At 64.3% G+C, this 18,015-nt stretch overlaps 4 protein-coding genes across 8 annotated transcripts in view; 2 read left to right on the forward strand and 2 right to left on the reverse strand.

Annotated features, from left to right (window-relative positions):
- Window positions 1-1,662, forward strand: part of LOC126638709 (hyaluronidase-3-like) — an 8,076-nt gene extending 6,414 nt beyond the window's left edge. For 2 of the 5 annotated variants that reach the window (XM_050312811.1, XM_050312810.1), the window contains exons 4-5: window positions 154-586; window positions 668-1,662. In XM_050312811.1, the coding sequence (XP_050168768.1) occupies window positions 154-586; window positions 668-804 (570 nt within the window). In that variant the 3' untranslated portion in view covers window positions 805-1,662. Of the gene's footprint in view, window positions 1-153 lie in introns of all 5 variants that reach the window. The other 3 variants (XR_007628661.1, XM_050312814.1, XM_050312812.1) reach the window with 3 other exon arrangements.
- On the reverse strand, window positions 1,031-4,644 carry IFRD2 (interferon related developmental regulator 2). Its single transcript, XM_050312817.1, has 12 exons — window positions 4,617-4,644; window positions 4,388-4,504; window positions 4,212-4,296; window positions 3,954-4,078; window positions 3,721-3,878; window positions 3,460-3,510; window positions 2,948-3,117; window positions 2,750-2,855; window positions 2,404-2,541; window positions 2,130-2,258; window positions 1,960-2,055; window positions 1,031-1,848 (listed from the first exon to the last, which is right to left on the reverse strand). Exons 1-12 carry the CDS (start codon window positions 4,642-4,644, stop codon window positions 1,768-1,770), a joined length of 1,284 nt encoding a protein of 427 aa, XP_050168774.1. The 3' UTR covers window positions 1,031-1,767.
- Window positions 4,645-7,111: 2,467 nt separating this feature from the next.
- LOC126638750 (2'-5'-oligoadenylate synthase 1-like) lies at window positions 7,112-9,310 on the forward strand. Its single transcript, XM_050312897.1, has 6 exons — window positions 7,112-7,366; window positions 7,541-7,835; window positions 7,915-8,090; window positions 8,173-8,411; window positions 8,499-8,634; window positions 8,719-9,310. The coding sequence occupies exons 1-6, from the start codon at window positions 7,172-7,174 to the stop codon at window positions 9,244-9,246; spliced, it is 1,569 nt and encodes a 522-aa protein (XP_050168854.1). The 5' UTR covers window positions 7,112-7,171; the 3' UTR covers window positions 9,247-9,310.
- Window positions 9,311-10,124: 814 nt separating this feature from the next.
- On the reverse strand, window positions 10,125-17,102 carry SEMA3B (semaphorin 3B). The gene is made up of 18 exons (XM_050312740.1): window positions 17,042-17,102; window positions 15,231-15,358; window positions 14,227-14,384; window positions 14,088-14,150; window positions 13,880-13,999; window positions 13,712-13,805; window positions 13,504-13,623; window positions 13,045-13,190; window positions 12,837-12,951; window positions 12,681-12,750; window positions 12,453-12,597; window positions 12,124-12,343; window positions 11,944-12,035; window positions 11,731-11,772; window positions 11,477-11,634; window positions 11,310-11,365; window positions 11,091-11,230; window positions 10,125-11,002 (listed from the first exon to the last, which is right to left on the reverse strand). The coding sequence occupies exons 2-18, from the start codon at window positions 15,328-15,330 to the stop codon at window positions 10,562-10,564; spliced, it is 2,280 nt and encodes a 759-aa protein (XP_050168697.1). The 5' UTR covers window positions 15,331-15,358; window positions 17,042-17,102; the 3' UTR covers window positions 10,125-10,561.
- Between the last annotated feature and the right edge of the window lie 913 nt (window positions 17,103-18,015).

Below are 18,015 nucleotides of genomic sequence, written 5' to 3' on the forward strand. Positions count from 1 at the left end.
GAACACCGGCCTTGGCTGCCTGCCCCAGCACAGCACTGGGCTGCCAAGGTTGGGATCCCCCCACCCCGGGAGGGGTCTGTCCCACAGGGGTGCCCGGGGCAGGCAGGGGTTGTGGGCAGGGCACACGCTGACCCTTTACCTCTGCTCCAGCAGACAGCATGGGAAGGGCTGAGGGTGCCGCACCGGCAGAGCCCGCGGACCCTGACAGCAGTGATCCTGGAGCCATCAGCCTGTGCCCCGTGGAGTCCATCAGCGACCTGCACTTGGCCTCAGGCGGGCAGAAGGGCACAGAGGGTGAGAACGCTGGGGAGGTGGTCGTGCCAGCCCTGGCTGTGCTTGTGGCTGGGTTCTGACCTCTTGTCTCCCCTGCCCGCAGGCAATGGCCCGGCTCCCTCCAGCAGCCTGCGCCGGCCTCCCCCTCAGACCATGTCCCCCGTGCCCCCGGTGCTCCTGCCCACTCTGCGCCCCGTGCCCCCCGCCAGCCCCTGCCCCTGCCTCGGCCCTGGCCACCCCCTGCTGCTGACCCTGCTGGTGCTGCTGACACTGGCGAGCCTGGTCCTGGCCACGCTGGCCATCTACCTGAGTGGTATGTGACACTGGGCAGGGTGAGGGGCTGGGGTGTTGCAGGGGATCGTGCCCACAACATGTCCCCATCCTCTCGCCGCAGTCCTGCAGAGCCAGTCTGTGCGGGCGCTGGCCCAGTGGCTGGAGAGCCAGGAGGACGCCGTGCACCAGCTGCGGGCAGCCAGCAGGCAGCTCTGGGCTCGCCTCAACGCCAGCACCCAGCCCAGCGGGCACCGCTGAGCTGCTCCCAGCCCCACCATGGGCTCCAGGCCACCGCAGGAAGGGGCAGCGAAGGGCAGGAGGGGGCAGCGGGCAGCCTTACCCACTCAGACCTGGCAGTATCGCCCCATGGGGCATAGGGGCAATCCTGGCCCCTGCCCCAGGCTGTGAGAGAAAGGGACAGGGCTGTAAGGACTGGCACCCACCTCTGTGACAGCCCTTCCTCTTAACAAGGCAGAAGGCACCCTCCAATTAGCCTTTTAATTACCTCTTACAATCAAAGTCTTAGAAAATAACCACGATAGATACATTCCCGGAGTGGCAGGCACTGCCAGCTGGCACAGCCCCATGCCCGCCTGGGCAGTTGCCCCCCCGTAATTAATTTCCCACAAGATTACTATTTCATATAAAGCATTTGGCTGAAAAAAGGGTTGAGAGTGAGCAGCTGGCAGGGCTGGGCAGGGCCTGCCACCCTACACTGCTCTGCCACCACCATTGGTGCCAGACTGGCTGTGGAGGCAGGGGCTGTGCCCAGCATGGCAGGTGAAAGCAAATGCTCCTGCCACAGGCTCAGACACCAGGCCAGCTGCCCCACAGCCCCACACAGCTCTGCCCTCTCAATCACCCCTCCAGGCTGTGCCAGGCCACCCTGGTGTCCCCACAGGACTGGAGATGGGGGGACATGAGCCCTGCCTCTAAAAAGGGCTGCAGGAGCTCTGGTGAAAGCCCTTCCCACTGTGCCACATGGAGTCTCAGCCGCAGAGCAGGCACACAGCAGACATGCCACCACCTCCCCCTGCTCTTCTTTTATCCTTCCTTTCTTTGGTTAAAAAAATAAAAGAGGGGGCAGCCCCCAGTGGGGCAGCTCCAGGCATTAAATACTCTGCTGTACATGAATAAAAGCCCAAGGGCCAGGGGCACCTGCCCCTCACAGTGCTGGGTCTGCAGTCCAGGTGGGCTGGGGGCTCTGCCCCCCTCAGCCCATCACAGCACATCCGCCCGCTTGTCCCGCACACGGCTCCGGGCTTTCGTGCGGGCTTTGAAGGCAGCCAAATTGTAGAGGTGCTGGAAGAGAGGGAAGGAGAAATGGGTTAGGGATGCTCCATCAGCGCCCACCACACTCAATCAGTGGCACAGGAGGGGACCCTGGGCATAAATCTGGGAGGTGGCACCCACCTTCTCAAAGCGGGAGACCTTGCTGGCTTTCAGAGCAGCCGCATCCAGCACCAAGGGGGGCCCAAGGCCAAAGATCTCCCGTAGCAGCTCATTGTTCTGCGGAAGCAGGAGCCTGTCAGCACCCACCCGCACCAGCCGGGCACTCCCTGGTGCGTCTGCCCAGCCCCTACCTGGAGGTGGTGGCGGATGCCAGAGCCCAGCACCTCTTTAAAGGCTTGGTAGGTCCGCTGGCGTGCCCAGCTGTCCAAGTACATGCACTCCAGGCCAAATCGGATGGTCTCCTCCTGGTACTCCCCACTCTGAGCAGAGAGAGGGGCATCAGCAATAACCCAGGCACCAGCCCCTTGTGTCCCCGGCTCTCCATGGAGGGGAATCACCAGGCAGCTGGGCAGCAGCCACACAGTGAGGTGCTCGGCAGGGGAGGGCACCACCAGCCTCCAGCACCTCAATGAAACGCAGGATGTCCCGGAAGATGGATCGCTGCTTCCGTCGGTCCGTCTTGGCTCGGTACTTGTTGCTCTCAGTAGCCAGGACCTTGAGCTGGGCGCACAAGAGCTCTGTATCTTGGTGGCACAAGTCCTCCTGCCAAAAAGCAGGGGATTTGGAGGGATGTGGCTCCAGGCACTGCCACCACAGCCAGGACAGGGCAAGGGGATCACCCAGGCCAGCCCCTCTGCCTGGACACCTGCTGGTGACTCCAGTCAGTGCCAGCTCAGCAGGGTGTTGCTGCCTGCAGCTCCCTCCCTGCCACCCAGCAACTGCCCACCCACTGCAGCAGTTCCTGTGGTACCTCCAAGTCCTGGGCCAGCTCAAACACCAGTGCGATGGTTTCCCCGGCCAGGATGCGCAGGGCAACGCTGCTGCTGGACAGCAGTGGGGGCAGCTGCAGCCAGCGGCTGGGACAGGGAGGTAGGAGGGCAGTCAGGGACTCCCTGCTCCACAGCTGGCTACTCCACACCAGCCTCCAATCTCCCCACACCCCACTCACTTGTCCAAAATGCTCCTGAGGTGGGAGGGGGGGCAGATGGTCAGGAGCAGGGACCATGACTGGAGTGCACTGCAGTGCAGAGGCCCGTGCTGGGCAGGTGCTGAGCCCGCCTCACCTGTGCTGGGGGGGCTGAAGATGCCCTCCAAGCAGAACAGGCATGAAACCAGGTCCTGGAGGGGAGAAACTCATCAGTCAGACCACAGCTGCCATGAAGATGCCATAGTGAGCCGCACACTGGGGACTGAAGGGGACCCACCATGCCCAGAGCCATCAGGAGCTCCCTGAGGAGGGATAGACTCCTCCACGCAGAACACCCCATCTCTGCAAGTCAGGCCTCCCCCCCAGCTCAGCTCCACACTGCCCAGGGAAGGGGCCTGGGCTGTCACTGATGTCCCTGTACCCCTACCCCAGCTCAGCTCCAGGCTGCCCTGGCACCGTGGGCTGAGGGCAGGTGGCTCGGCAGCCCCGGCTGCCCTTCTGCAGGGGTACGGGCGACACCCAGGCGCAGTTACCTCGAGGTCAGCAGCAGCAATGTAGCAGCACATGCCCAGAGCCGTGGCACACTGGCGAGAGGAGTGAGGAAAGGGCAGTCAGAGAAGGCAGTGCTGGGACAGATCCAGCACCCAACCAAAGAGAAGCCAGGCTGGGGTGCCCCTGCTTCACCCCCCTGCTCTGCACAGCACCCAATCCCGTCACCCTCCTGCAACTGCAGGGGCCCCAAAGGCTCTCCCCAGCACCGAGGTGTCCCCAGGAGGAAAGGGGCCGGGCCTTACGCTCTGCCGGGCGCTGGGGCTGGCCGTGCTGTCTGTCAGGATGCTGACGAGCAGGGGCTTCAGGCTGCGGAACACCTCTTCTCCCTCCGGGCCGGAGCCCATCTGGAGGCAGAGGAGGGTGAGGACGGTACCCGCCAGCGCCTGTTCCTCCCCTTTACCTGTGGGCAGCACGAGAGACCTCCCTCAGACCCGGCTCACCGTCCCCGCCGCCCGCAGCCCGCCCGCGCCCTGACCTTTCTTGAGACACTTCTCCAGGGAGTCGGTGAGCGTGAGGCGGCGCTCCAGCAGGAACTCGGACAGGGTTTTGGAGGACAAGGCCAGGCGCAGGCTCTGCAGTGCCGCCTGCCGCGTCTTGGCGCTGCGATAGAGACCGCGGGACGTCACAGCCCGGGCTGTCCCGGGACATGGCACGTCCCTGCCCCCGGCTGCGGCGCTGCCAGGGACGGGCAGCGCGCCAGGAGCGCCCACGCCGGGTGGCAGCCGCTCCTCACCTCTTGTCCAGGAGGCTGTCCATGTGCTCCTTCAGCCGGTCCTCTGCCTCCTCCTCCTGGCCTTGCTCACTCGCCGCCTCGCTCCCTGCCCGGGCGGCACCACGTGAAGGCGGGGAGCCCGCGGGTGGGGGACACCGCCACCCACGTGGGGACACCGGGGGGGCCGCGGGGCTCACCTGGTCCCTCCTCGGCGGGGCTGGCGCCCTCGCTGGCGCTGCTGCAGTGGCTCAGCACCTCGCTGCCGGCCTCCTCCTCGCTGCCGGGCGAGCCCGCCCGGGCGCTGCCGGGGCCGCCTGCGGGGTGCGGGACAGACGCGTGTCAGACCGGCCGTGCCACCCGTGTGACACCTGTCCCCCGTGTCCCCCGTGTCCCCGTGTCCCCCGTGTCCCCGGTCCCCCCACTCACGGCGCGCGGCGCGGCGGGAGCGCGGCATGGCCGGCGCGCGCGGACCCCACGCCCCGCCCCCGGCGAGAAGCCCCACCCCTGACCCCGCCCCCTCGTCCGCGCGCGGCCCCCTGGGAGCGCCCGCTGTCGTTTGCGCATGCGCCGTGGGGCCCGTCCGTATCCCTGCCTTGTATCCCTGGCCTGTGTCTCTTCTCCTGCCCGTATCCATTCCCTTCTCGCCCTGCTCGAATCCATGGCCCTGCCCGTATCCCTGTCCCTGTCTCTGCTTTTCTCCCTGCCCGTGCCCCTGCCCCTCTCTCTGTCCTGACACTGTCTTCATCCCTGGCTCCTCACTATCCCTGCCTGTATCCCTGCCCTGGCATTGTCTCCACTCCTGGCTCCTCATTATCCCTGCCTGTATCCCTTGGGCTGGGTGTGAAATGCTCCTGACACCTGTCCCTGCCCACAGCCCTGGCCCTACTTGTACCCCTGTCCCCACTGCTGGTCCTCTCCCTGCCTGCATCCCTCCTGATATCCCTTTCCCTGCCTGTATTCCTGCCCCATTGTCACCCACAACTAAGGGGACACCTGTCGCTGCTCCTGCCCATATCCCTGCCCTGCCACTTAGTCTTTCTTTATGAGATGTTGTGACCTTTATTAAGATCTGTACACCGACAGTTCCCTTGTTCACTGCATAGCTATGGTTGAGTAGGCATGACAGCAGGGCCCCAGCTCTGGAGGAGGAGGACAGCCCCACCACAAGGGATGAAGGCTTCTCCTGGACTCCTCAGATAAGACCAGCACCCTGGTCCCTCCCATTGTCTGGCCTCACCCCTTAAGACAGTGAGACTGACTCCAGACCAAGGAAGAAAAGATGCCAAAATCATGGTATTGCACTGGCTTTGCAAAGCCATGGGGACAGTAGGGACTGGTGGAGCCCTGCTGTGCCCCAGCACTCAAAGGGTGTGAGAGCCACATACGAAACACATTTGGAGTGCCCCGATTTGGCTGGGACACCCTCTGGGTATGAATAAAGAATGTCTCTTATCATGCTGACCTTGGTGTTCTGGTCCTGGTGCTTGGGCCTCATGGGCCAGGTGTGAAATGCTCCTGACACCTGTCCCTGCCCACAGCCCTGTCCCTGCCTGTACCCCTGTCCCCACTGCTGGTCCTTTCCCTGCCTACATCTCTCCTGACATCCCTTTCCCTGCCTGTATTCCTGCCCCATTGTCACCCATCACTAAGGGGACACCTGTCCCTCCTCCCACTTATATCCCTGCCCTGGCCATGTTGCTTGCTTCTGTCCTTGTCCTTGCCCCTGTCTGTATTCCTGTCCCTGCCTATCTCTGCTTGGCCCTGTCCATACCCCTGTGCCATCCCTGACCCTGACAGGACCCCATCTCCATCTTATATATATCCCTGCCCCTGCTGCTGATGCTTCCCTGCCCCATCCTTGTCCCTATCCCTGTCCCTTACAGCCTCCTCTCCGTAGCCCCTGCTTGTTTTCTGCCCACGTCCTGACCCCTTGTCCTTTCGTGCTCCTGCCACTATTCCCTATCCCCTTTTCCCCGCTTTTTGCATCTTTCTGACAGTCCCAGCTCCCGGGAGCCCACTGTCCCCCTGCCTGTAGCCCCCTCCCATCCTCCTGGCCCCGCCTGACCCGAGTTTCCAGGCGTCACATAAACTATTCCTAGTTTATTTGGGCCGGGAGGGCACTCACGGAGCCCTTTGCACTTTCGTTTCTAGTTTGGCGGAGTCAGAAACCGAAACGGCAGTCGAAGCAGAAACAGAAACCGAAACTCCGGTTTCCCGGCTCCGGCGCTTAAGGCAGCACGGGCAGCAACATCCAGCCTGCGCCTCCCGCTGCCGGGCTCCAGCGGCACTGGGAGCTCCGGTGATGCTGGCACCGGCTGCATCCCACTGCAAGGGAGGGCACCAGAGCCCCTGGTGGTGCTGGCACCGGCCATGCCCCACTGTCGGCGTTGACACCAGGTTCCTCAGTGGCACTGTCACTGGCCATGTCCCGTTGTCTGAAGTGACACCAGGGCCCCTGGTGGCACTGGCCAAGTCCCATTATCCCGGGTGACACTGTGCTGCCAGCACGAGCCCTGTCCCAGCACTGGCTGTGCCCCAGCCCAGGCACCTGAGCCCCTGGCATGGGCACAGGCAGGCAGGGGCTGGCACCGGGTCCCGATGAGGGGACCTCTGTCCAACTGGGCACCCAGTGGAGACCCTGTGCCACCGCAGGCACCTGGGCTGTGAGATCCCATAGGGCTCCCGAGCCGGCCTCTAGAGGCACCTGCTCTGCCGCCACCACGTCAGGAGGATGTCAGAGTGATGTGCAGTCCTTCCTGTCCCCTCTGAACCCCCGCAGTGGTGGCAACTCGGACACCCAGGGGACCCCATGGGCAGGACTTGGGACTACCTTAAGTTCCCAGTGGTGATGGCATAGGGGCGGTGACTTGGGGAGCTTTAAAAGCTGCTGCAGAGATGAGCAGGCTGTGGGAGGTGGGCAGGAGTGGACATAGAAGGTGGAAAGTCAGTTGAGAGCAACAGGAGTGAGCACACCTGGCAACATGAATGTGGGCCAGGTGTCATTCATGGGTGGACTGGGAACGGTGTCTGCCAGAAACCTGGATGGCTGGATCGCGCAGAACCTGGAGCCCAGCACAGCTTTCTCCATGCGGGTGAAGCAGACGGTGAGGCAGATCTGTGACTTCCTGAAGGAGGACTGCTTTGGGACCGAAATCCATGTCAACAAGATAGTCAAGGTGAGTGCTGCTTGGCTCAGGGGCTAGCCAGCACCCCTGCTATTGCCCTTCCATCTGTCTTACTGCTCCAGATCCTGCCCTGCCTCAGTTTCCCTTGGCAGCTCCAGGAACGGTGGCAGGCGATCCCAGTGCCGAGGGGCAGCGGTGCTGAGCAGTCAGGGTATCTCTCTGCAGGGTGGCTCAGCAGGCAAGGGCACAGCCCTGAAGAACAACTCTGATGCCGATGTGGTGCTCTTCCTCAGCTGCTTATCCAGCTACCAGAAGCAGAAGGAGAAGAGAAAGGATATGCTGGATTTGATCATAATAAGGCTGAAAGCCTGCAGGGAGAACTCGCAATTCAATGTGTACATCAGTCCACCCCGGTCCAAGGGTCCTGGCAATACACCACGCTCCCTCAGCCTCACTCTTTCCTCCAGGGAGACCGGGGAGTCCATTGATGTGGACATCCTGCCCGCCTATGACGCCTTGGGTAAGTGCTGCAGGCTGGCATGGGGCCAGGCAGTGGTGTCAGTGCTGGGATGGCCCTCACCCTTCTTCTCACCCCACAGGGCAGGTAAGAGAGGATGCCCCGCCAAGGGCAGAAGTGTACGTGGAGCTCCTGAATGCCTGCAGCCGCCCTGGGGAGTTTTCCACCTGCTTCACTGAGCTGCAGAAGAAGTTTGTGAAGCGTCGCCCTGCCAAGCTGAAGAACCTCCTGCGACTGGTCAAGTACTGGTACAAGGAGGTGAGGGGCTGCCCAGCTTTCCCAGCTCCCACTAGGCACCCACCCCAGCCAGCTCTCACCCCTATCCCTGTCTTCTCCCCAGCTGAAGCTAAAGAACCCCAGAGCGGACCTGCCCCCAAAGTATGCCCTGGAGCTGCTGACCATCTATGCCTGGGAGGAGGGCACAGGCTCCTGCGACTCCTTTGTTATGGCTCAGGGCTTCCTTACAGTGCTGAAGCTGCTGTGCCGGTACCAGGACATCTGCATCTACTGGGAGAAGTACTACTCGCTCCAGCACGGTGAGATCGGTGCCTATGTCAAGGGGCTGCTGCGCCGTGACCGGTGAGGACTCTGTCTTGTGGGACCTGTGCCACTGGCCCCATGGCACTGCCCAGGGCTGACAGCAGCGCCCACTCTTTGTGTTTGCAGCCCTGTCATTCTGGACCCTGCTGACCCCACAGGGATCCTGGGCCAAGGCAAGAACTGGGGCCTGCTGGCGCAGGCAGCTGCCAGCAGCTGCAGCTCACTGCTCTGCCTGGCAGAGGTCCAGCCCTGGGAGGTGCAGGTAAGGCTGCCTGAGCCTGTGGGCATCATGGCCCCCCACCCCTGGCCCTACTGGCTTTACCAACCCACTCTCCTGTCTCTGCAGCCGGCCCGACGTGTGAACATTGAGGTGAAGCAGCTGTCAGGCACCAGACTGAGCATGACCATCAGCCCCTATGACACCATCAGGAAGGTGAAGGAGGAGATCCAGCAGGAGTGGGGCATCCCCTTTTACAGGCAGCACTTGGCACAGCAGGAGCCAGGTAGGAACAACATCAACCTACAGGATAGCAAGACCCTGGCTGAGCATGGCATCTTCTACAGCACTACGCTGGTGCTGCTGCAGATTGAGCCCCAGGAGATGCAGGTCTTCGTGAAGGATGATAAGAACCGCACCACTACCTACACGGTGCTGCCCACTGACACTGTCCGGAAGCTGAAGGAGCAGATCCAGAGCCGGCAGGGGCCTCCTGCCGACCAGCAGCGCCTGACGTATGGCCCCAGAGAGCTGGAGGACCAGCACACGCTGGCACATTACAACGTCCAGCCCCAGACCACCATCTACCTGCTCCTGCGGCTCCGGGGGGGTGCAGGCCCCCAGCATGCCCAGTTCCCTGCCTGCTCGCCATTCTGAGCATTGCCCTCAGCACCAGCCCACGCCTCTGTGTACCCCCTCGTCACACTGGAAATAAACGCCTTGGTAGATCCTTGGTAGCTGCTTGCTTGGTTAGGGACAGTGCCAAGTGTCACATGGGGTGGCCAAGGGGTTGCAGTCACCCAAACCCATTGGGATGAGGGGGAACTTCAATGCCACCAGCTGCTCGGGTGGCACAGGGACACATTGGTGCAGAGCAGCAGTGCTGCCCAAATCCAGGGTGCCTGGTGGGGTCAGGGGTGCCAGCCTGCTGTTAGCTGGACCACAGGAGAAAAAATAGCTCCATCCTCTGCCTCCCCTCTGGCTGCTCCTGCCTGCACCAGTGCCTGCCTGTGCCCACGCAGGGGGCTCAAGTGTCTGGGCTGGGGCTCAGCCAGCGCTGAGACATGGCTCGTGCTGGTGGCATGGTGTCACCAGAGGCAATGGGTGGCACGCCAGGGCCACCAGGGGTCCTGATGCCACCACAGGCAGCAGGAGGCAGAAGACTCTTAGGTCACCTTCAGTCACTGCCTTAATTGCTGCCTGTTGGCACTGGGGAGGTTTCGGTTTTCATCTCCCAGAAATGAAAGTGGAGCTGAAAGCATGGTGAGCTGGAAGCCTGGGAGGACCCCACCAAACTTGACGATGTTCCTGCAAGTCTTGTCTACCCCAGCCCTCCAGGAGCTGCCTCTTGGCTCAGTGCTGGGGGGTCCCTGCTGTGTGGCACCAGACTGCCCCACCAAGTGCTTCGTGGGGCTCTGGGGCAGACACAGGACCCTGGGCTGAATCTCTGCTTTATTGTGCTCAATTAGTACAAGGTCCCCCATGCCACTGCTCTGCACCCAGGGTGGTGGGTGTCACCTTTGTGCACCCCCACATCTCCCCTTTGCATCCCCCTCCTCCTGCTGGGCCCCTGCCTCCCACCAGTGCCCGTCCTGCCCCTACATGGTCCCCACTCCCACCTGCAGACCCCTTGGGACCCAAGGGTGAACCTGCTGAGTTGTCCCCCCGCAGTGTGATGCTGGGGGGTACTGCCTGGCCCTGCAGGTTTACATTCATCGTAACAGTCGTTAATAAATATTTCGGTGACTCTGCGATGCCGGCAGCCGGCTGGGTCCCCACCGGTGCTGGAGCCGGTGGCAAGGGCAGTCGGCAGCCCCTTGGGGAGCTGCTCATCCTGGCTGCCCTCCTGTGGCCCCGGAGCTTCAACCCCCCGCCATTGCCCATGCAGTGCTGCTGGTAGGGCGGCCGAGGCTGTGCCCCACCTGCGGCCCCGCTCTTAGGCAGAGCCCGGCGCCCGGGGCCAACCCCCGGGTCACCAGGGGGATGCGCTGCGGGGGCCCCGCTCGGCCCGCGGCCCCTCATGGGTGCGCCGGCGGCGGGCTTTGCGTGGCTCCTGACCCTGCCCACGGCCAGGGGGTCCGGCATGGGTGCGGGGTGGTGGTGGGGGTCTTCCCCGGCTCCAGAGCCTCTGGCAGACCTTGTCCGTGGCTCCCAGTGGTGGGCGCTCCACCAGCTGGAGGAAGTCCCGGTACCAGACCTTGTGTCCGGGAGCCCCGGCGGTGAGCTGAGGGTCTCCAGCAGGTGCCATGCCCGCAGCCTGCCAGGCACTGATCACCTCCAGCGAGAGCCGCAGCAGGGGCTGGGTGAAGCCGTGCTCAGTGGCGTGGCAGAGGTAGAGGCCGGCGTCGGCGCGCTGCACGCTGCGCAGCAGGACACCCCGCTCCGTCCGCACCACCCGCTCATCCATCTGCACCTGCAGCACCCGTGGGGATGGGCGGTCAGCTCGACGTGGCACAGCATGGCACAGCCCTGCCGGAAGAACCTGGCCAGGGTGAGCCTACCTCTTGCTGGGGGTCATCCAGGGTGCGCTGGTATGTCCAGAGGACGCGGGCTTGCAGGGATTTGGGGACGCACTCCAGGAAAGCGGTGCTGCCCTCCACCCCGTAGAGCTGCTTCTGGGGCACGCTGCCCCGCCGGGGGTCTGGGGGGACATGGCCTGGACGTCAACCCCCCCCACCATGACAGGGTTGACCCCAGCCTCTGTTTGGATCCCAGCTCACCTTCAGAGCAGAGCACATTGGGGTCACCATTGCGGACATCCTGCCGGCGGAAACGCCTGTGGGAAGGTGGTGCAGGAGCAGGGGCTGTGGCACTGTGACTTGTGCCCCTCACCGTGGCCTCAGGGCAGACTGGCTGCCCCAGCACAACACACTGGCATGTCACCTACCTCTTGGTGTTGGGTACATAGCGGGTGCAGGCGGTGCCATCCCAGGCACAGTATGGGTCCCGGGCCAGGCAGCACTCGGCACAGGCTTTGCCATAGGCACCGCAGCGGTGCAGGGGCAGCTGGGCCAGTGCTGTGGTGGAGCCCACGTAGAGCTGGTGCTGGGGGAGAGCAGAGCTGAGCACGCCCACACCATGGCATGGGGCTAGGCAGAGCCATGGTGGGACATGGGAACACTCTGGGGTCCCCCTCCTTACCCGCTTGGAGGAGAGCTGCAGGCTGGTGATGGGGGAGGCATCCTGAGGGCAGAGCACGGGCAGGAGTTAAGGGTGTGTGCAGAGATCCCAGCTGCCGACCCCGGCTCCCATGACCTGGCAGCTGGAGTGCCCTGGCACAACCCAGAGCATAGGTAGCACAAGGGAGTGCTGGAGGGAGGTCTGACTTGGGGGATGCGGAGCCCCCGTGCTCACCTGGAAGACCTGCAGCTCCTCCAGCAGCAGTGGCTCCATGCGGTGCCAGCTCTCCTTCGGCACTGAGACCACCTTCAGCACCGTGCCCACATCTGCAGGCAGGGAGGGGTGAGTGCAGGGTCCCGGCAGCAGCTTCCCCCTGCTCTCCCCCACTGCCTCAGTCCTGGGGTCACCACATACCTGTGCCAATGAAGAGGACATCATAGTGGCCATCGGCAGCGGTGACACGGTCCACGGCGATGCGGGTGAAGGTGTAGGGCACAGCGGCTTGCAGGAAGAGGGGCCTCTGGCCGTGGGGCAACACAGGGTTGTACATCAGCGGGTGATGCCGGGCAAACTGGATCACCTCATCCGGGAAGTCCTTGGTGGAGCTGAAGGTGCCGAAGGTTTTGCTGGGGCACTGCGGGGAAACAGCAGTGGCTAAGCAAGGTCTCGCACCCCACTGACCCCACCCCAACTAGTGGCATCCCACTGCTGGCACCAGACCAGGACACCCCCACACCACGTACCATGCCCGGGCGGGGGTATGGCACACGACCCTGGTATGACACCCACTGGTAGTTGGGACCTTCCTTGTGTGCAAAGGGGCCCAGGAAAGCCCGTCGGATGTCGGCCATGGTGTAGACGCAGACAGCTGAGCCCTGGAAAACAGAGCTGGTGGGAGAGAGAGGGGATGATGTGAGGGGGCAAGGGGGGCACCACTGGGTATGAGCAGAGTGGTGGGGAGGGGGCTTGACCTGGATGTGGAGAAGACGGCATAGACCAGAGGGTTGCGCTTGTCCCTTGTCTGCAGCAGAAAAACATCCCCTGCAAACACAGAAGGCATCAGTGCTGCCTCGATATACCAGCAATACCCACAGCTACCCTGAGGGGCTGCATCCCTCTGCACTCACGGAGCTCATCAAAGTGGGTGTCTGCCCCATCGGGTCCTGGCACAGCACAGACAAGCCGAGCCTTCAGGAAGGTTGTCCACTTGTTCACCAGGCTGCGCTGCCCACCCATGTCGTTCTGCCAGGGAAAGGAGGGCATCAGTGTCAGCAGCAGCAGGTGGCACCCTCGGACACCTCGGCTCCCAGGCCATCTGCCCACAGATGCTCTCACCCGGCAGAGCTGGCCGATGCGGGCGAAGCTGGTCTTGCCCAGCCCCTGCTGCCGCTCAACCGCTGTCTCACGGAAGAAGAAGTAGATCTTGTCATCGTCGGGGTCTTCACTCTCTGGCACCCAAAAAACGGCCACGAACTTGGGCTCTGGGGACAGAAGGATGATGCCTCCAGTGCCTTCACTATCTCTGCTCCCCAGGGACACTGGGACACCTGTTGAGGTCCCTTGAGAACCAACCCTGCCCAGCTGCCGGGCAGAGGCAGAGTGAGGATGGGATGCCATCAGACATCAGGGGTCTGCAGGGAACACAGAGACCCCTGAAATCACCCTCTGGAGGCATGGGAGTACAGGGTACAGCCTAGCCTGGCGAAGTCATTGCCCTGATGCCTCCAGGGAGCAGCAACGCTGTGCTGGGGTGTCGGCGGACACCCTGCCATGCTCCCACTCCCCAGCACTGACCGTTGAGCCAGCGGGAGTCATGCTGCTCCGTGCGGATGGAGGGACGCCGGCCCAGGCTGCGGAAGATGGTAAAGTCACGGCCCATCAGATCGGTGGCCACCCCAGAGTAGAGCTCCTCGCCTGGCAGGCACCGAGGGAAGTGTTACAGGGGAGCCCCCAGCACCCCTGTGCCGCGCTGCACCCAGCACTGGGCTCAGCTCTCCCTTACCCACGAGGACGGAGGCGGCTGTGTGCCGGGGGTCGTAGGGGCTCTTCCCCTTGCCATCCTCAGTGCGGCGTGGGTCCAGCTTGAAGATGGGCTCCTGGAGAGGGGTAAGGATGGGAGGTGGGCAGGTGGCAGCAGCCAGAGCCCATGGCAGTGCTGGGGGGGGCTCACTTCTGCATGCTGGCCGGCCTCCACGAAGGCACAGACGGGGTGGAAGGCGCCGGTGCCGCAAGCGTACAGGTGGGTCCGGTTATAGGGGTGCAGGATCTTCACAAAGTTCATGCACTCAGCCTGGGGATGGAGAGCACAGGGGCTGAGGTGGTGCTGGGACAGGCCTCTGGCATTCCCCCACCACCCCACAACATCCCCCGGCACTCACGGTGATGTCCTTGCCAGCCCAGTTGCATTCTTCCCTCCACTCCACTGGAGCCGGCCAGTAGATCTGCAGGTGGAAAAGGGGATGCTCACAGCCCCCAGCATGCCTGGGGTTGCCCCGCCATCGTCTCCCCCACTGTTACCTTCCTGTCCCGCTGGCTGATGTCATCCAGGGCCAGAGAGAGGAGGTGGTTCTGGGCGCCGGCAAACAGGCGGCCGCGCTCCTCATCCAGCAGCAGGGCCTCGTAGCAGCACGAGCGCTCAAGCGAGAAGAGGCGCAGCCCATGGCGAGCCCGCAGCTCTGCCGGGACCCACCGGCACTGCTCAGCCCAGCCCCGCCACTGCCCGGCCCCTTCCCCTGCCCTGGACACCCGCTCCAGGGTGACCTGGGTCAGGCCATGGCCCCCCCACCATGCCATCCCCTCCCCCAAACCTGTCCCACTGGCTTGACCAGGTTCACCAAGCCTGAGCTGGTCCAGCACCCATCCCCACACCAGCCCAACACCCATCCCTGTGTCCCCTGACACCCATCCCCATGCCCCCAGAACCCATCCCTGCACCGCCCGCCTGGCGGGAGGCGGTGGGGGAGAAGGGGCCATTCCCTGTCCTGCAGAGCTAATCCCACCACGGCGGGAACAAACAGCCCTTTGTCAGGCAGGGAGGAGAGCTCTTGCTGCGACCTGCCGCTGGACAAAGCCCCCTGCGCCGTGCTGGAGCCCACAGAGAGGCCAGCTGGGACACGGCACCAGCTCTCCATTCGGCACAGCGTTCTCACCAGGCATGGCACAGCTGTGGCTAGGGAGTGCCACCACGGTACATACAAGGGTAGGGGCACCCGAGCCAGCACATGCTGGGGGGGCTGGGAGTGAGGTCCCAAGCACAGGCATGGCCCCAAGGGCATGCAGGTGGCCCTGGAGGAGCTGGCATCAGGCGAGGAATGTGGCAGCCAGTATCAACACTTGGTAGCCCGCGGGAGAGCAGCAGCAGTGCCGGGAAGGCATCCGTGCTGGTGTTTCGCACCCCTCCCACCACACTGCCCCCACAGACGCTCCCGTCCCTGGGGATGATGCTGGGTGCTGCTGACACGGAACTGGTGCACCGGCACCTGACCCCACGTCCCCCCACCCTGCCCGTGTCCCACGCTCACCGGGAAAGGCCAGCTTGAGGCGGGGGGTGGCAGTGGGCGGGGGGCGGCCGGCAGTGAGGCCGCGCAGCAGGAGCAGAAGCAGGATCAGCGTGCGGCTCATGGCCGGGGTCTGGCTGGTGGCGCCGCGGCTGGGGCAGAGAAGTAAGACCTCAGCTCGGGTTACAGCCCCCTCCCCACTGCCCCCAGACCACGATCCCTCCCCGATGCTGCTGATGGTATCTGGAGAGTCCCAAGCATCGGCACAGGGCGACCCCAGGCAGGGCACGAGGGAAGCCCCCACTGGGCTCGACCTAGTGATTGGAGGGGACATGAGCCAGACACATCCTTTCATGTCTTTAAGCCCAGATTAATCCAAACCCCAAACTAATGGGCTCTGGGAACAATTCTCCTGCTCCTGCCCCTGGGGAAACTGAGGCAGCCCAGCCGAGCACCATCCAGCCCTCCCCATGCCTGCCTGAGCCTGTTGGCAGGAGCCTGCTGGGCTCTGCCCATTCCTGCCGGCAAGCACAGAGCTGTGCTATAGGAATGGGGACAAGGACAGCAAGCATCAAAGTGGTGACAACTAGACAGGGCAACCTGGGTGGTCAGTGGGCTCCTAAGCACTGGGCAAGCTGTCCATCACGGGAGTCATGGGGTCCCATGCCTCAGTTTCCCCGACTGCTAGTGCCCCCACCATTGGCCCCTGCCCCTCCTTGTACCATCCTATGAACTGGAGCAGGGTTTGGGGGGCTCTGACTAAGTGAGTGTCCACAATCCCCAGAGGGGCCCATGGTGGCGTGCCTGTCACCCTGATGGGTGCCCACCACAGGGTAGGGAAGCGCTTCCCTGGCTCCAGCAGTAGCACGTTCTCCCCTGGGGAGTGGGAGGTGATGGTTATCAGAGCACTGATGATTATCAGGGCACTGTGCCAAAAAACCACGGATCCCACCTTGCCCTGTGGCCATGCTGCGGCACTTCCCTGTGCTGCATGCGAGGCACAAGCTGGGCTATGCTGGTCATCAGCCCCTGTGGATTTCACCCATGGCACACCACCGAGGCCTCACTAGGACATTGGATGACAACCAAAGCCCCACTGCAGCACCGAGATGCGGTGCAATCTCTCTAGGCTCTGCCACCCTGCTCAGGCACGGCATGACCTGGGCACCGGTGGGTGCCAGCCTGGAGGGTCACACACGCAGAGCAGCCCCTGGCATGGGTCGGGCACATCTGCTGCTGTCTGCACAGTTCCTTCAGGCAGGGGTAGCCCCGCCTGGGCTGGTAGGTGGGGGTAAGCCCGGGGCAGGCAACGGGCAGCAGGCAGGGCCCGGCCGGGCGCAGTGCCGGCTCTGGCTGCCCGGTGTCCCGGAGCGAAGGCGGCCGGCGCTAATGGCATTTGCAGAGGCGCCGGGACGAGGCGCGGGACCCGCCGGGCTCTGCCAGCCCCGACGGCTGCCGCCAGCCAGGGCCGTGCCGGGGTACCTGGGGCCTGCCGCCTGCCCGGACCTGACGAGCGGCCAGGGCAGACCCCCGGGCACAGACCCCCGGGCACAGACCGTCGGGGCACTGACCCGGCTGTCACAGAGGGCAGGGTGGAGGGGCGGGCAGCAGCGACAGCATCACAGACCCCCGGTGCCAACCTTCGCAGATCCAGCCCCCGAGACCCTCCGTGCCAGCCCCGCCGCCGGTCCTCCGGTGCCAGCGGGAACACCAACCCCGCCGCCAGCCCCCCGCTACGACCCTGGGCAGCCCCCGACGGCAGCGCAGAGACCCCGACCCGGGACAACCCCCAGCCATCCCCGCGCCCTGCCCGCCCCTCGGCCCCCGACACCCACCTGTGTCCCGGCTCGGCTCGGCTCGGCCCGGCCCGGCGCGGCCCCGCCCGCCGCCTCCGCCGGGAGGAGCAGGGCGGCCTCGCGGGGCAGGACGGGGCGGGCCGGGGCGCGCACAGGGACACGCACACGCGTGTGAGAACATCCACAGACGGGCAAACGCGCGGGCACCCTCACACACACACAAACACAAGTGTGCGAACACTGACCGTCACTCACACACTCACACAGCTGTGCTGCCGCCCCACGTGGCCCAGGGTGTCACCAGCGGGGACACCCCCGGTGGCACCCGCAGTCCACAGGGTAGAGCTGAGGATGCCACGCTCAACACACACGTGGCTCAGCACACGAGTGGCAGGGCTACCTACTCCCTGGGGCAGCTGCCTGCCCGGGAGTGGGGTGTGGGGGCTGTGCCGGGGGATGGGGGCTGTGTCGGGGGTGCGGGGGCCGTGCCGGGGGGTGCCGGGGCCGTCCTGAGGGTGTGGGGGGCCAGTCCCGCGCCCCGTTCAGCTGCAGCCCAGATGTCTGGCCCGGGCCCAGCACGGAGCAAACAAAATTCCTCCGCTGCCTCCCATTTTCCAGCCACCGCTGCCAAGAATAGCAAGTGCCGAGTGGTGCCGGCAGCGGAGCCACGCGTGCCTCGGCGGGCAGGGCTCGGCGCGGGGGAACACGATCTGCCCTGGGGGCCACACCTGCCTTATCCTCCTCGTGCCCCGAACTATCCCTACCCACAGGTACGGGAGTCTAGGAAGGCAGGTCCAGCCTGACTGGGGAAGCAGAGGTACAGGCAGGGGTGCAGGCAGCAGCGAGTGCAGGAGGGGCAGGGTGAGTGGGGAGGCAGGAGTGCAGGCAGAAGCAGGTGTAGGCAGGTGCAGGCAGCGAGTGCCAGCAGGCAGCGAGTGCAGGTGGGCTGGCAGTCAATGCAGGCAGGTCAGGTGCAGGTGTAGGCAGGTCAGGTGCAGGCAGACATCTGGCAC

Source organism: Myiozetetes cayanensis, unplaced genomic scaffold, assembly GCF_022539395.1.
Source record: "Myiozetetes cayanensis isolate MyiCay16 unplaced genomic scaffold, myiCay2020 scf18, whole genome shotgun sequence".
NCBI classification, from domain to species: domain Eukaryota; kingdom Metazoa; phylum Chordata; class Aves; order Passeriformes; family Tyrannidae; genus Myiozetetes; species Myiozetetes cayanensis.

Excerpts from the sequence above, each read along its gene's own strand:
- IFRD2 (XM_050312817.1), bottom strand. The coding sequence starts at position 4,644 with ATGCCGCGCTCCCGCCGCGCCGCGCGCC. Across the intron at positions 4,297-4,387 it reads CCCCGCCGAGGAGGGACCAG|GGAGCGAGGCGGCGAGTGAG; the intron begins GTGAGCCCCGCG and ends CCGCCCGGGCAG. Across the intron at positions 3,879-3,953 it reads GGAGAAGTGTCTCAAGAAAG|GTAAAGGGGAGGAACAGGCG; the intron begins GTCAGGGCGCGG and ends TGCTGCCCACAG.
- LOC126638750 (XM_050312897.1), top strand. The coding sequence starts at position 7,172 with ATGAATGTGGGCCAGGTGTCATTCATGGGTGGACTGGGAACGGTGTCT. Across the intron at positions 8,091-8,172 it reads TCAAGTACTGGTACAAGGAG|CTGAAGCTAAAGAACCCCAG; the intron begins GTGAGGGGCTGC and ends TCTTCTCCCCAG. Across the intron at positions 8,635-8,718 it reads TCCAGCCCTGGGAGGTGCAG|CCGGCCCGACGTGTGAACAT; the intron begins GTAAGGCTGCCT and ends CTGTCTCTGCAG.
- SEMA3B (XM_050312740.1), bottom strand. The coding sequence starts at position 15,330 with ATGAGCCGCACGCTGATCCTGCTTCTGCTCCTGCTGCGCGGCCTCACT. Across the intron at positions 12,952-13,044 it reads GCATCGGCCAGCTCTGCCGG|AACGACATGGGTGGGCAGCG; the intron begins GTGAGAGCATCT and ends TTTCCCTGGCAG. Across the intron at positions 11,003-11,090 it reads TGGATGACCCCCAGCAAGAG|GTGCAGATGGATGAGCGGGT; the intron begins GTAGGCTCACCC and ends CGGGTGCTGCAG.